Raw genomic sequence first — 15,218 nt, 5'->3', positions numbered from 1 at the left:
GAGCGCACGCCCCCTAAAAAAAAACCCTCAAAAAAAAAAAAAAAAAGAGGGGGGGTGGGAATGAACAGTGGTATCCGATCCTCACTTGCAGTTAAAGAACGATTACACAGGCACACGTGTCAAAGTGCCATGCACAGATGACGGGAAAGAAGCATTGCCATTTCGGCTTGGCCTCAGCTTAACTTCTGCACTTCCAACTTACCAGTTTCATGTTAGTGACACCTTGGATGAATTAAGTACACATTTTCTCAATAGTACTTCTCACTGCCTTTGATGGGGGACGTATAAGGGGAGGAGGATGTGGGGTTGCGAGGCTTCAGAAGCCTTGGGAGAGGCTGGCTGTCGGGCATGAGGCCTCAGGAGTCCTGCGGAGGTCCAACTACACAGGGAGTGGGAAAGGAGTCCCCTCTTCTGTTTTGTTGGTAAGTGGCTTGCACTACACGCTGAGGCAAGATGACTTCTGGGAAACAGCGGGGGAAAAAAAAAGGCAGGGCACAGAATCTCCTGATCGCACTGCCAGTTCAGCTTAGTTATCTCATCTTCCCTTTTGGCAGGGGCGGCAAGCTTCTTCTGTGAAGTGCCAGATAGTAAATTCCTAGGGCTTGCAGGCTCCGCGGTCTCTGCTGCAATGACTCTCCCTGCTGGTGCAGCACTAAAGCACCATGGACGCAGGGGTGATACGGAACCGACGAGCAGGGCTCAGGTTCCAGTGAAGCTTTATTTTTGGACACTGAAATCTGAATTCCATATAATTTTCATGTGTCATGCGATATTCTTCTGTCGGTCTCTTTTCTGACTGTGGCTCACAGCAGTATCAGCAGGTCAGTTTGCTGAGCCCTGATGCAGAGGGCCGTGTGCCATGCTGTGGCTTTCTTTATGGTGGCAAGGCCTTCAAGGGCTAAGCGGCTCCTGAAAGTTCACCTTCGACAGGGAAGTCCGAGTGCTGAGAATGCAGAATGCTGCCTTCTTCCCCCTTGCTGCAAGGCGGGGGCCCGTTGCAGCCGCTCGGTGACCTTCCTCGCACTGTCTAGGCCGAGTGCTGAACAAGTGCCTAGGACCCCTGTGCCAAATACGCAGGCTGTGCAGACCACAGCGCTTGGGAGTTTGGACTCTGGAACCTGACATACTGCGTTTGAGTTTGGTTCTACCACTTAACTCTCTGAGTGACCTCAAGTACTTAATCTGAGACTCAAGATTTTTTTTATACATACCTACAATGACTGTTCTGGGAAATACATGAGAAAAAAAAGCATAAAGCACCAAGCACGGGCCTTAAGAGACAACTGTTACCACGGTTATTAACTACTGAAAGCTTGAGGGCTAGTTTTGCTCATATTCTGTACTGTCCTGTAACAAAGAGGGAAACCAAAAACAAGGGGGACACCTTTTGGGTGGGGTCCTTAGTTCACCCCAAGTCAAACTTCCCAGGAATCTTTTTTTGGAGAGGTTTTTGCTATAGGGCGTGTGCACTCATCAGACAGAGAGAGAGAGACAGAAAGCGAGAAATCACCCCCCCCAGGGGGGATGGTCACGCCGCAATCCCTTCTCCTCCATTCCCCGCTCGGGATCTTGGGCACGGACAACGCACCCGGCGTGAATTTTAAGCCACCGGGTCTGGGACGCAAACCACGGTCGACTACATGGGAGTCCAGCGACATAGCCATTATGCTAACTGCTGGTCCCCAAACTTCCCAGGAATCTTGAGGCTGACTTTAAAGCAAGGAGTCTGGACCTAAGTGTGGCTGCTCACTGCCAGGCCCCGGGGCACGTGCCTGGGTTTCCTCCCCCATGGGATAGCGCTTGTAGCAGGACATTAGCTTGGGCCTCGAGTGATTTGGAGGCTCTAGTTCTAGTGGATATTAGCTGCCAGCTACTGACCCTGAAGGCAAAAGCAAATAGGCAGAAAAAAGAACGAGCCCTGGTCAGGGCTAATTAGACTGTTGCTGAAAATTAACAGCTCCTTTCAGAGCAGTGGCGACGCTATCACACTATCTTGGGATGGGAAAACAAGCTTCTGAGGCTTGTCTTTCAGATCCACAGCCAGGGAAAGGCTCCAACGCCAAACACATTTTTTTGGTTCTCAGTTGAAAATACATGCCTACTCTCTGCCCCACTGCCTGTCATCTCCCTCCCACTCCATCAGGAAGAGCCTAGCTGTGAGGGCCTCATTTGTATAGGCTTCATTCTGCCTCGCAGTCCACACACTCGGGGCAGGGAGGGGCACGTCCCTGGGGCCCTGAGATTTGTGACAGGGATGAGAGAAATGCCTCCCAGGGAGAGAGAAGAAACCAATGACTATTGCAGAAGAAAGCGAGGAATGTTTTTCCGATTCTGCTCAGATGGCGGACGGAGATACTGACTGGCGTAGAACTGGGCTTGCTCTGGCCTTCAATTCTAGGTCTCTCTATTCAGCAAAAGGTATGGTTCTTCCGGTATCAAAAGGGCTATGGTCCTCAGCCCTGCTTACTCACAAGAACCAACAGGAGAGATGTGAAAAAAATACTAATGCCTGGGTCTCGACCCAGACCACTGATTCTCTGAGATCAGGCCCGAACACTGGGTTATATGAAAAGCTCCCAAGTATTTCTCACGTTGAGAGACCCTGCCCTTGGTTACCCCAGGCCCAACCATAATTTGAGGTCTAGGACAAAACTCAATTGCTACTGGTTATCAGGGTGTACTCAGGTTGCTGTTGACTAAGAAAGCTCTTTCTCAGCTTGGCGATGACCTCACCAAAGATATGTGTGTATGTGCACACACGTGTGTTCTGATGTGCAGCCAAGTGAGCAAATGCATATCAGTGTCTAGGGGAACAGAGGGAGTGGGCTGACCTTACCGAATGTACTGCTGGCCTGGGTGAGGGCTCCCCCACTGCCTCCCCGGACCTGGGCTATCAGGCCCCATTCTACAGTCTCAGTCCTGGTTCCTTCCAGCTCCACAGGACCAAGCTTTACCAGGCTCTGCACGTGGAGGTTGATGGAGGGGATGAGCCCAGAGCCTCTGGGACTGACAAGAAGAGGGAACCTGCCTGGAGCAGTGGAGGAGGGAAGTGAGGTGGAGAGGAGGGGCAAGAACTAGAGCTCCTGGGTGTCCGAGGACTCGATGGACTCCGAGAGTCTGGCCACCACTCGGGTCAGGGCCCTGTTCTCAGCCTGTAGTTGCTCGTTCATCTGCTTCAAGGTCTGAATCTGTTTTAGCTGGTGGAGGTTCTGTAGAAAGTGAGACATGGAAGGACAGACAAGACAGAGAGAGACAAGACAAACCAAAGGAGAAAAAAGTAGGACAAAGAAATCACGTGACTTTCTGGTTTTGCTTTTAGTTTGCATGCAAGAAAGGAAATGAGAAAGGCGGGAGTGCGGAGAGCAGATGGCAAGGGGGTGATGGGGAGCAGCACGGGGAGGGAGAGCTGTGTCTGCGGCTCTTGGCACAGGCCGGCCGTGTGCACAGGACCACCGGCTCTCCAAAAGTATGTGTGCCTTGCTTTTGAGAATGACAGCCCATGATGTGGCGTGAGGCCTTCTGAACTGAGTTAACATGGCTGATCCACGGCCTCAGGACCCTTCTTCGCCATCCCTGGGATCAGAGCTGAGGACTCCATGTGTTCTGCAATCCAACTGCTGCCCCTCCCTCTCTCCTCCTCTCCTCTTTCCGTCACACTTGGCCCCATTTGTCTTCCTTCTGGATTCTTCTCTTACCTTATTTTCTTACCTTTAAAAATAAAACAAGGAAAACAAAAGAGGGGTCTGCAATCTAAGCGTTTTCTGTATGGGCGTGTGCTGTTCAGAAGGCTGAAGTGAGGTGGTGGCAGGTCCCTGGAGGGTGTTCTGACTCGCTCTGCAGGAAGCTGCACTGGCCCTGCTAGCTCTCTTCTGCAGACCAGAGTTTGCTCCAGGACCTGAGAACTGCTAGCCCGCCTGACTACATGTGTCACTGTGTCCACCAATGACTGTGCCCTCTATGCCCCAGTCTGTGCAGAGGCTGGAGCTGCTGAAAGGTGTTCACAGACTCACATTCCAGAAGTTACAGCTGTGTACAACAGCTGGCAAAATCGTAAATGTCCAGGGGCAATGGAGCTGTTTAGCCACTGTGCTAGTCCAGCCTTACTGCTTGTCGCTGTTGCAGATGGAACAGAATAACCAGTCCACAGATCCCTTCCTAGTACCCTATATTCCATGAGGGATCTAAAGACTTCAATAAATGAAATTCTGTCTCAGAATCTCAGACTCCTTCCTAAGGGGTCTACACTAACCCCGAGACTGAGACCGCCAGCTCTGAGGAGGGAGTGGTCTTGTTATGTGAATGGGGTCTCACTGGTGAGGACAGACAATCCTGTTGGGTTATAACAACTGCAAAGGGCTGCCAGGATCAGAGAGAAGTCTCTCACACCATGTGATGAGGACAGAAATGAAAGATTAGTGGAGTGACTGGATGCTGGGGAGTGAAGAGAAGAGAATGAAAGGCAGCATGAGGGGAAAACAGTGAAAAGGAAAAACAAGCAGAGACAGACTGCTGATATGTCTTTCCCTCCAAGGAGGGAGAATGACCTCCTTGGAAAAAAGACAGGGCAGCCACCTGGTTCTAGACAGCCATCAGAGGGAGGGCCCGGGCAAGCCCCTCGGCCACCGCAGGCATCTGAGATTATGATATCATGGTGCAGCGTACAGAAAAGGTGGAGGAGACAGCCAGGGGCCAGGCTGGAGACTCCGTGGAAAGTCCCTGGCTCTCGCCCTTTGGTGCTGACATTGAACCAAAGCTTTCAACAGAATTGTTGTCATTCTATGAAGTGGTCCTGGCCTCCCAGGGAATAGTATCATAGACAGGAACTATGAAGTGACTCATCTAACACGTGAATACGAGCAGATTGAGGTGGATGAATTACCGGCATGAGGGACAGAGGCAGGGGACAATCTGGTAGAATGTTCTAGAGGAAGCAGTATTGAAATAAGGCATGGCAAGAAGTGGGGAGGAGAGCAGGGCATGGAGCGGAGTGGAGAAAGGCAGGCTTTAGGGGCAGAGCTGGCTCGTGATAGTTCCAGGGTCAGTAAAATAAAAATTCCAAGACCAATCTCAAAGGCGGTTGGCTGCTGGGGCCCTCTCATGCAAGGGCCTGGGAGAGGAAGGGGAGAGGTCTGGTAAGGAGGTTGATGCTGAATGGAGGATGCAGTAGGAAAGGAATCAGGTCTGATGTGGGCACATCCCAAGACCAAGTGCAGGCCTAGCACAGCTCAGACGGTCATGCACAGCTGTCAGAAGCTGCCAATAATCCTCCTACAGCCCAGGGTCTGGGTGGAATTTCTCCTGGGGAGAATTCATGAGTACTTACCTTCCTTTCCAAGGACAGGCCAGAAGGCACAACCCCTCTCATAAGCACAGAAACCCCACATACATCGGGGTGATCCATGTCTTGGTACCCCCATTTCAACTCCTACTTTCTTTGCTAGAGTCAGAAAAACAGGTTCTGAAGTCGCTTTCTGTCCTTGAGCACCTACACGTTACACGACCTTCCAGGGTTCAAGGAGGTCAGCTCCTCAATTTGCTCCTTATGGTGGCCCCAGGTGTGGGCATCTGCAGTTACTAGATATGCGACAAGCATGGAGAACGACTGGCCCCCAGCTCTCCTGAGCCCCAGATTTGACAGCTCGTTACCTGCTTGGTTTGCTGGCTACAACGAAGATTTTGTACACACAGATTTTGGCCACGAGTCACTCTAGAGACACTGGTCACCACATGTTAGTCTGGATGAAAAGTTCAAGAGCTGAACAAGCATTTTCTTAAGGCCCAGTCAAACCAATTCTGCCATGTGCACATCTGTATGTCTGAAGTTTTTGCCTCTGAAGAAGGTAGAAGGCGCAGTCATAAAGTTGCTGTGATGGGGAGCCTCTGCAGCCCCTTAGTCCTTTAGGAAGAGCTGGTTAATTTGCAGAGCTGGTATTAGGTTTTGATTTTAGCAAATGGCTTTATAATTCTGTAATTGGAAATGGAGAATAATAGCAACTGACTGAATTGGTGGGCTTTTTTTTTTTTTAAAAGAATTATTTTATTTAACTTTATTTATTATTATTATTTATTATTACTATTATTTTTTTGGAGAGGTTTTTGCTATAGAGTGCACGCGCTTGCCAGAAAAACAGAGAGAGACAGAGAGACAGAAAGCAAGAAATCATCCCCCAGGGGGGATGGCCACGCCGCAATCCCTTTTCCTCCACTCTGCTCTCAGGATCTTAGGCACCCATGCACAGGTGCCCAGTGTGAGTTTAAGCCACCGGGTCCAGGATGTGAACTGTGGTCAACTACATAGGAGTCCAGCGACATAGCCATTGTGCCAACTGCTGGTACCTATTTGTTAATTAATTTGACCAGAGAAAGAGAGAGAGAAAGTGAGAAAGCAAGCTGCCAGGTCTGAGACTCAAACTACAGTCAGCCATGTGGGAGAATCCAGCGTCTTTAACCACCACACCACCTGCTGGCCCCATAGGTGGGCTTTTTAACTTTAAAACAAACAAACAAACAAAGTAAGATCCTTGAAGATAGGGAAGAAAGCTGAGCCAGTGCTAGGAGCAGATACTCCAGCGTCACACCGGGTGGCTTCCCTGAGGAGCGCTGTCTCCTACCATGGCAGTGAACTGACTCTTTGGGTAAACTGCCAGTGCTCTCCTTCTTTTTAAAACTTTGCCAGAAGGTAAGACCAGCAGTTAGTGTAATGGCTATGTCACTGGACTCCCATGTAGTTAACTGCGGTTCGAGTCCCGGACCTGGTGGCTTAAACTCACACTGGACGCGTGTGCGTGCGTGCCCAAGATCCCGAGAGGAGAATGGAGGAGAAGAAACTGCGGCATGGCCATCCACCTGCGGGTGATTTCTCACTTTCTATCTCTGTCGCTCTCTGTCTTTCTGGTGAGCACACGTGTAGCAAAAACCTCTCCAAAAAAAGAAAAACAAAAACAAAAACAACTTTGCCAGAGGGTGTGTGTGTGTGTGTGTGTGTGTGTGTGTGTGTGAGAATTGCCCCCTATGGGGAATGGTCACGGCACAATCCCTTCAAGCTGCTGGGTCTGGGACTCGGATCACATAGTTAACCAGTGGCCTTAACCACACCATGTCCTGGCTAGAATGGCAGCTGTCCATTGAAGTGGCTAGTGGAGGTGACAGTCACTACAGATCATGGTGAGGGGAGAGAGGAAAACAGCAACTCCCGACATGTACCCGGTGGCATGAGCTTATTCTAGTGGACTGCGCTGAGCATTCCCAAGTATTTCAGGGAAAATGGGCTGGGACAGGAAATCAGTATGTGAATACATTTCCATTCTGCTGCAGAGTGACTCAGTCTGTGTTCCTTTCACAAAGGGCTGGGCTGGGAAGGGTCAGCCATGCACAGGCTTCCCAGGCACCTAACCAGAGGCTCTGCTGGGCCCGAAAACTTGTTCTAGCCTTTTCATCCAGCCTCTTGAGGGTGAAGCCATTGGTTGCAAAACCTTAAAAGTTCAATTTAGGCTTGTCTCCAGCCTGCTAGAGAGCTCCCCTTAAGCTAGAGGCATTTGTTCTGGGAAGGCCTTTGAGGTGGCCACCATAGATGTGTGAGAGCCTAGAGCCCACAGAGGACTGGGGAAAAGTTGTACCTCCCGTTCACATATCAGCTCTTCCTGAGGGTGTTGAGTCTGTAGCAAGATTTGGGAGGGGCAGGCCTATGCTCAAATATCCAGTCTTGGCAGGCACTCAGAGAACAGGCACAAAGAGAGAAAGAAATCTTCCTACCTTCATCTCTTCCTCCATCTCCGACATTTTCCGCTCCAAGGCTCGCCTCTCCTGTTTATAAACAATGAGATGGCTGAGGCTCTGATGAATTCAGAGGGAGGCGATGGGCTGCCTCCCAGCTGCCAGGGCGTCAGCAGCTTCTGGTTGGGGGTTTGTGTGCTGACTCAGGCAAACTTGACCCAGATCTGAGTCCTGTCGGAGCCCATCATTTGTGGGCTGGAGCTCTTCTCCGATAAAAACCATGGACTCTGAGTCTCTCACTGGGACACAACTGTGTAGGGCAAACAATTTGCTGATATGCAGAGAGACGGGGGCACTTGGACTTACTCTGCCTAAGCTGGAGATTTCATGGACTGTCACATGACTGTAAGTGACAGGACACTTGTTGTCTGTTAACAAAAAGGCATCATTATCTTCGGTAGTGTGCCCCCTGAACTCCTAGGGAATGGCTCTTCTCAGACGGAGGGTAGGGAAGGACGCATCACTGTCCATGCAGGAACAGTGCCTCTCCCTCTAACCTCGCCCTCTCCCTCCATTTGTCTCTCCCAGAAGCTGAGTCCTGATTTGGCCTAAACTCAACGAGCAGTCTTTGATAAGATGAGATACCAAGGAGGTCAGGTTACTGGACAAAGGAATAACTGCTTCCAGTTTAAACAGACAATGGAGAGGGGAATATGTTATATATCCCTAGGGTCAAATCAAAGCTAGAGCTTATCAATTAATCTGAGGGCATTTTCCCAATCCCAGACTGTCAAATCCCAGAAAAAATTCCAAGTGCAATTGAGAAGAGATTAGCAACTGACCCAGAAATTCTCCCCTCAGTCAGGGAGTTACCATCTCTGCTGGCTCCTGTTCCAGGTCACAGACCTAAATCAATGGCAGAGGGTCTTCTGAAAGCTTCCTGTCCAGGGAGATGCGAAGTGCAAGGAGACCTGGGACCTGGGTGTGTGCATACAGTGGTTTGCGGTACACTGAAATCTATTATGGGGGTGTGTGCACGCGTGCGCACAGTTCTACCCAGGAGCAGAGATGACCTCGCAAAAACTCTTCCCACCCTATGTGGAAAGAACTAGCTGAGGAAGCCAAAAGGACTAACAATCAAATTACTGCCCAGAGTCAGACAAAAAGAATTTATCTTCAAACTGGGACTGGAATGCAGCAGAAGGCCCGCCTTCTTAGGATGAACTTTTTCCACTGGCGAGAACAAAGTTGGAGGACGTCAGAAAGAAGAGGTGACCCGGGGAGAAGCGCCATGCACGTACCCGTTTCTCCATCTCCAGCACTGAGGATCGGTCAGAGGTCTTCTCCTGTTTCTGCTGGCGCAAATGGAAGGAAAACAGTGGTTACTTTGGCAGTCTCAGGGCCCGCAGAAGGCCAGCTTAGTGCAGACTCACACTGGACACCCAGAAACAGGCGGTGGGTCCCTGGAAAATAGTTTGAGATCTCTAAGGCTAACATTATCACCTTTCTGAGGTTTTCAAGATTCCCCCTGGGCAGTGAAGGCAGAAGAGTTCCCTGAAATTAAAAATACCCCTACACACAAAGACATTACAGATACTCTCGGTCTTCAATGGCGGCTGCATTCTTCCATCTCACCGTGGCCCTCCTCCCTTTTTTACTATGAGTTAACATCAGGCCCGGAGGAAATGAAAAATGGCTTTTCTTCTTTAAAAGGCTGGGGGGCTTCTTGGCTTGAAAGTCTAAGTTTCAGGGGATTCTTCTCAACAACCCCTTCTCCACGCTTCTTTCTGTTTTGGGAAATGATGCTGCTTTTCTTTTAGAGCGGTGGTTTTCACACATGGGTGGGCTTCCAGGGATGCTTAGGGGGCCATTCACGCATCTCCCTTGCTTTGAATAGAGCAATTCCACTTTTACCTGGTTTATATATTGGATTGCAGATTAGATCGTATTTGAACAAAAGATTTAGGACATATATTTTAGGTCATCTTTGACTTTCGATTTACATCTTGCAGAGGGGCTGCATAAGTTTAGCCACTATAGGTAGAAGCAGGCAGGTAACTCAGGCAATGAACCTGCCTTACCTAGGGGAAGGAAAACGAACCCTTAAGTCTCTTTTGGCCTTAGCATTACAAGGTGGGCAGACTTTCTTACATTCTATAGACATTTCATAATTATGGGGTAATTATTTTTATTTGCCCAATGTCAGGCAGAAACAGCTAATAAACAGAAATTATGCTGGTCTTCTTGCAAAGGTTTTTTTCTTTCCTTTAAAAAAAAAAAAAAAAAAAAAAAAAAAAAAAAAAAAAAAAAATTAAGGAACAGCCAGAACTAACAGTAAAACTCTGAGTTCTGGCTCCCGTCCCGGGCTTTCACCTTCTGTTCTGAAGGTCATGGCTATCTGCCTTTAGGCTGCATCCACTACAAAGCAGATAGAGGGGAAAAAATGAGGAGTAGGCCTTGGAGCCTGTCTGTACCCGTATATGTCTCTTCTCCCCAAGTCTGAGACGTACAAGTTGTGATGATTTCACTATTTTTAGGTTCACATATATAAAGAACTAGTGTTTGTGTGTTGTTTTAAATTTTAACCCCCTTGGCGTTCGGGTGGCTCTTTAATATGAAAATACTGCGCGTGTCCATGTGGTAACTGTCTCTGCACAAATGCGTGAGGCTGACAGGCCCTCCTTCCACAGTCCTGCCAAACAACTCCATTTTTGGTAAACAGCAGGGACTTGGTCTGTAGCACCGCCATTTCTTCTGATTTTCACTAACTTGTATCTGGCAAAATGAAGCATAGGTCGACACCCCCAGCAAAGCAATCGGCTGGAGAGTCAATGCCTGTCCCCAGGGACGGGAAAGGCTGGTTTTATTTTTGGTGCCCTCTGTGCAGGTCAATGTCAGCAGCTCATTAGAAGGCTCACTGGTATGTGGCACAGGCTGGCGGGATAGTGGGGAACCCCTGAAGATCAGGAAATAGTGGTTAGAGCTTCTGTCAGGAGGTGGTGGGAGCAAGTGGAAGTGGGTTCTTCATTTATAAAATGCACCTTAATTTTTTGTAAAACAGCCTGAGTAATAATGGACGAGAACCAGAGTAAGACTGGTCCTTATTTACTTTGAAAGTTTTATTTTTATTCACAATAGCACGCGTGTGTGCAGGACAGAGGCAGGCGGATGCCCCTTGGCACTCCTGTCCTGCTGTGATCCTCCTCGCCAGTCCTCCGGGATATGTGCCCGGTGTGTTCCAGGTCAACCAGGCCAGGGATCTGAACCTGCTGCGGCTGTGAGGCCTCCAGCACTGCAGGTTGGGGCACCGACTGTGCCGCAGGGGCTGGACCAGACTCGTGTTTATCAGCCATCGTCGGTACGCGGAGCTATATGAATAGAATTTAGGCCCCCATATCTTCTGAGGGGCCACTGTGAATAAGACAGACATTTTGCCTGCCTCAGTAAGACCTTACTTAGTTCTCTCCATCGGCACACCCATGCGCACCCAGCCTTATGGCAGCGTTATAACTGTGTGTGTGCGCGGTTTTTAAAAATTTTGTTTTAAAAATTTGCCAGAGGGTGTGTGCACTCACCAGAGAGAGACAGAGTGAGGGAGAGGGAGAAAACGCCTCCCATGGTGCGTAGTCACACTGTAATGCTTTCTCCTCCATTTCTTCATCCTATTGGGATTTGGGGCACATGCATACACAAAGGCAGGCATATTTTCAAGCCTGCAAGGCCAAGATTCAAACTACATAGTTGGCTATTTAGGATCGGGCTCATTTTATTTTATGTAATTATTAATTTATTTTAATTTTATTTATTCATTCATTTATTTTAATTTGATGAGAGAGAGAAAGCAAGCCACCAGGTTTGGGACTTGAACTGTGATCGGCCATGTGGGAGTGTCCAACACTTTAACCACCATGCCACCTGCTGGTCCCTTATTTATTTTTAAAATAATTTTTATTTGAGACCAGCAGATGGTGTAATGGTTACATCACTGGACTCCCACGTAGTCGACTGCGGTTTAAGTTCCAGATCTAGTGGCTTAAAACTCACACCGGGCCTGTGTGTGTGCATGCCCAAAATCCTGAGAGGAGAGTGGAGGAGAAAGGACTGTGGCATGGCCATGCCCCCTGGGGGTGATTTCTAACTGTCTCTGTCTCTTCAGTGAATGCATGTGTTCTATAGTAAAAACCTATCTTAAAAATTATTTTTATTTATTTTTATCATAGTTTTTATTTTTTAATTCACTTCAGGGCGCATGTGCTCACCAGAGAGAGCGAGCGAGCAAGCTACTAGGTCTGGGACTCAAACCATGGTCAGTCATGTGGGAGTCCAGTGCTTTAACCACCATGCCACCTGCAGGCCCCAGGATCTGGCTCCTTTTACTAGTAGGCCACAGGGCCTGACATAAAGATCTACTTTTCCTGTTCCACAAAATCACTTCAAGCCTAGTTATTATCAATCTGTGTTGCAGTAGGTCTCAGAAATTTCTAGTAAGAACCATTTTTGGCTACCAGGCATAGCAGGGGCGCTTCTTCCAACTTGACAGGCAGCTCCCAGGACAGGCCATCCATTTGGTGTCTGGCCCAGTCCTTTTCCAGAAAGTGTGGGTGTCCTGGCCGTCTTGCTGGGCTCCCACGCAGTTCTGTGGTGCCGTCTTCCAAGTGTTGGCATCCCCTCGCTTGTCTAGTTCCAGAGCAGTGGCAACAAGATGTTCAGAGGACACTCTTCCACCCCTGCCCCTCCACGCCGCCGGCACTCAGTACTCTAGAACTCTAGCATCTTAGTCTTTGCCTTTGGATTCTATCACATTGCTGGACTAACTGGTCATCTCTGGTTTTCATTTCATGGCATCCCAGTGAAGAGTCGTTTTTACTTCAGTTCGGCTCTTGTAATTCTTAGTCTCTAGCATTCCAGGAGGGCAATAACTCAACAGGCTTCCTGTTGACTCGGCAATAACCTAAGACGGCTCTTGCTTTAGCTTTCAGCTGCAGGGTTTGTTTCACCGATGATGAGGTTATTACCTCCAGCACCCTCTACAGCGTCGCCTAATTAAATCAGGCCTGGCAGTGAGAGGAAATGGTTTATCTAGTCTGTCTGCCACTAATATTCCTTAATCTCAGCCAGAAAGAGAGTGGTGGTTTGGGAGACAGCACACGCTGCAGGACGGTCTTTGCTTTAGGGACTTAACCCCGCGTCTCTGCACCACCTCTGTCCTTGATGTGTCCCAAGACCTAAGCACGCCGCTTTTCCCTCTAGGCCTGCTTTGCTACCTCTCTACACTTGGCTATAGTCTCTGACTTATTTACCCCTCTCCAAAGGTGACTGTGGATAAATGGAACTGAAACATGACGAGCGAGGCGGAAACAGACCACGACTAACCATGTTACCACGACTAACCGTGTAACATGTTCAACTTTTCTGCTAAGAAATAGATAATGATAAATAATATTGAATTAAAAATTTTCCTTATCTATTTCTTTCATGAACAAGAGAGAGAGAGAGAGAGAGAGATAAAGAGAATGAGATAGAGATACTGCTCCCACAAAAGGCCCCAGACCGTGACCCGCCCCCAGCCCTAGGCACGTGCATGCACGCGGCCGGCATACTTGGGGAACTGGACGTGAGCTGGGAACTTTCCCGTGAGGGTCGGCCTTGCAGAGTGCCCCCAGGAATGTTAACACTCAGCATTCGGACCATCGTGACTCGTCCACTGAACTATCAATTTTCAATTTTAAGTTAAACACTGACTGAACTCGAAAATCAAGTTAGACTCGAAGAGGCTTCTATCTCACTGTCTCTGAGGGGCCCTGACCTTGACTCTCAGTTCCCCTCCTTCAGAGCCCTGCTCTAGGCTGCAGCCTTGTAGCGACCCTCGTCTCCCCATCGTTCACCTTCTTTTCCACCCTTACCTGGGCCATCTTCTCAAGCTTGGATTTTACATCCGCTAGCTCTAGCTGGGCCTCCTGAAGTTTTGTTTTCAGTTTTTGGTTTTCAGTTAGGGCACTCTCGTAGAGCTGGAAGAGAACAAGAGAATCAGGTCACCTACTTGGGCGGTTCCTAGAATTCAAACTCACAGCTTCACCATATGCCGAGGACTCTGCCCACACCACCACTGAAGGGGAAGGATGCCTGGGAGCAGAGCATGCTTAGGCGACTGGTCCTCTCCTTCTTGAAAGTGATGAGGTCCTAAGTGCTGAACACAGAGAATGAGGCTGCCCCGACTTCATTAATGTTTATCTGCGGGGGGGAGGGGGGGGGAAACAGTGGCTCCATTTTCTCCTCGGGGCATCTGCACTGCTTACGGGTGTGGCTCTCCTTCAAAGAGAGTGTTTTTTTGGAAGCAGCCTAGTGTGTACATTGATTCAGTCAGATTCAGATTCTGCTAAACGAAACAGTAAAGAAACAAACATTTTCTTAACACAACATGTTTATTCCTGGTATTTAATGTACTTGAGAGGGAAAATTTCAAGTCAAAACCTGGGGCTAGGTATTCTAATGCCAGAAACAAAGGACATGAGCTAATAAACAGTGATTCACACCTGCTCCAAGCCTAGGTGAGGATGATGATGTTTGTTTTTCTCACTACCGCCAAGAAGTATTTAGTTGATATTCATAGGAAAATATTAAAAGCATGTAACTTAAAAATAAGAGTCTCCAAATGACTGCTGGGGCTCAGACAGACAGCATGGTAATTTCCACTCTTTTACAATCGTTAACTCCTTACTTCTTCCTGTATCTCTAAGTAATTGATACTAGGCATGTATCTACTGCACTAATATATATATATATATATATATATGAATGACAGTGTCTATTTAACTGGTGAAGAGGTAAAGCAAAACAAGAACCCTACGAGGAATCTGCTGTTACTTAAGTGCTTTTTTCCTTACTTATTCAGAACTCCTCTTTTCTTTTTACTTTTCCTTAGAGAGATTTTGCTACAGGGCATGTGCGTTTGCCAGACAGAAAGCGAGAAATCACCCTCCCAAGGGGGAGGGCCACACCACAATCCCTCCTCCTCCATTCTGCTCTCAGGATTTTGGGCACACATGTACATGCGCCTGGCGTAAGCCGCCGGGTGTAGGACTCAAACCACAGTCGATTATATAGCAGTCCAGTGACGGAACCATTACACCATCTGCTGGTCCTCAGAACTCCTTTTTTCTACACTGGGGAAAAAGCTGAGAGTTTTACACACTGTAACCTAAGAACAGGAAACTTCAAAAGACCCTACTTTTTTGTAGTCCCTGTTGCTGTCCTCTTCCACACGGCTGGTCAGGGTGGCTAGACGGGCCTCCCGGGCCTCCCGCCGGGCTCTTGCTGAGGCCCGGTCACTGTAAGGGTCGCTGGTTGAAGTGTTACTGCCTCCTGATTCCAACCTGTGAGAGACAGTGTCAGAGGTAAAACTCGGTCATGAGAACCAAGGGGTGGAGGGGGAGGTAACACTTAAGGGTAATTTGTGCCTCTTCTCAGAAACATTTGAGAAGCCTGGCCAGAAACGATGCACGGCA

At 48.6% G+C, this 15,218-nt stretch overlaps 1 protein-coding gene across 1 annotated transcript in view; it reads right to left on the bottom strand.

The window, feature by feature from the left end:
- The window catches only part of PPP1R12B (protein phosphatase 1 regulatory subunit 12B), a gene marked incomplete in the record, with an annotated part of 227,306 nt that overhangs the window by 11,788 nt on the left and 200,300 nt on the right, over positions 1-15,218 (bottom strand). Inside the window, 4 exon segments of the mRNA XM_006159146.2 lie at positions 7,753-7,803; positions 9,015-9,068; positions 13,617-13,721; positions 14,942-15,086. Coding sequence (XP_006159208.2) covers positions 7,753-7,803; positions 9,015-9,068; positions 13,617-13,721; positions 14,942-15,086 — 355 coding nt within the window.

The sequence above is a fragment of the Tupaia chinensis genome, unplaced genomic scaffold (assembly GCF_000334495.1).
Source record: "Tupaia chinensis unplaced genomic scaffold, TupChi_1.0 Scaffold000627_1, whole genome shotgun sequence".
Lineage (NCBI taxonomy): Eukaryota > Metazoa > Chordata > Mammalia > Scandentia > Tupaiidae > Tupaia > Tupaia belangeri.
Note: the sequence above shows the minus strand (reverse complement) of the source record. Positions and strands in the feature narration are given on the sequence as shown.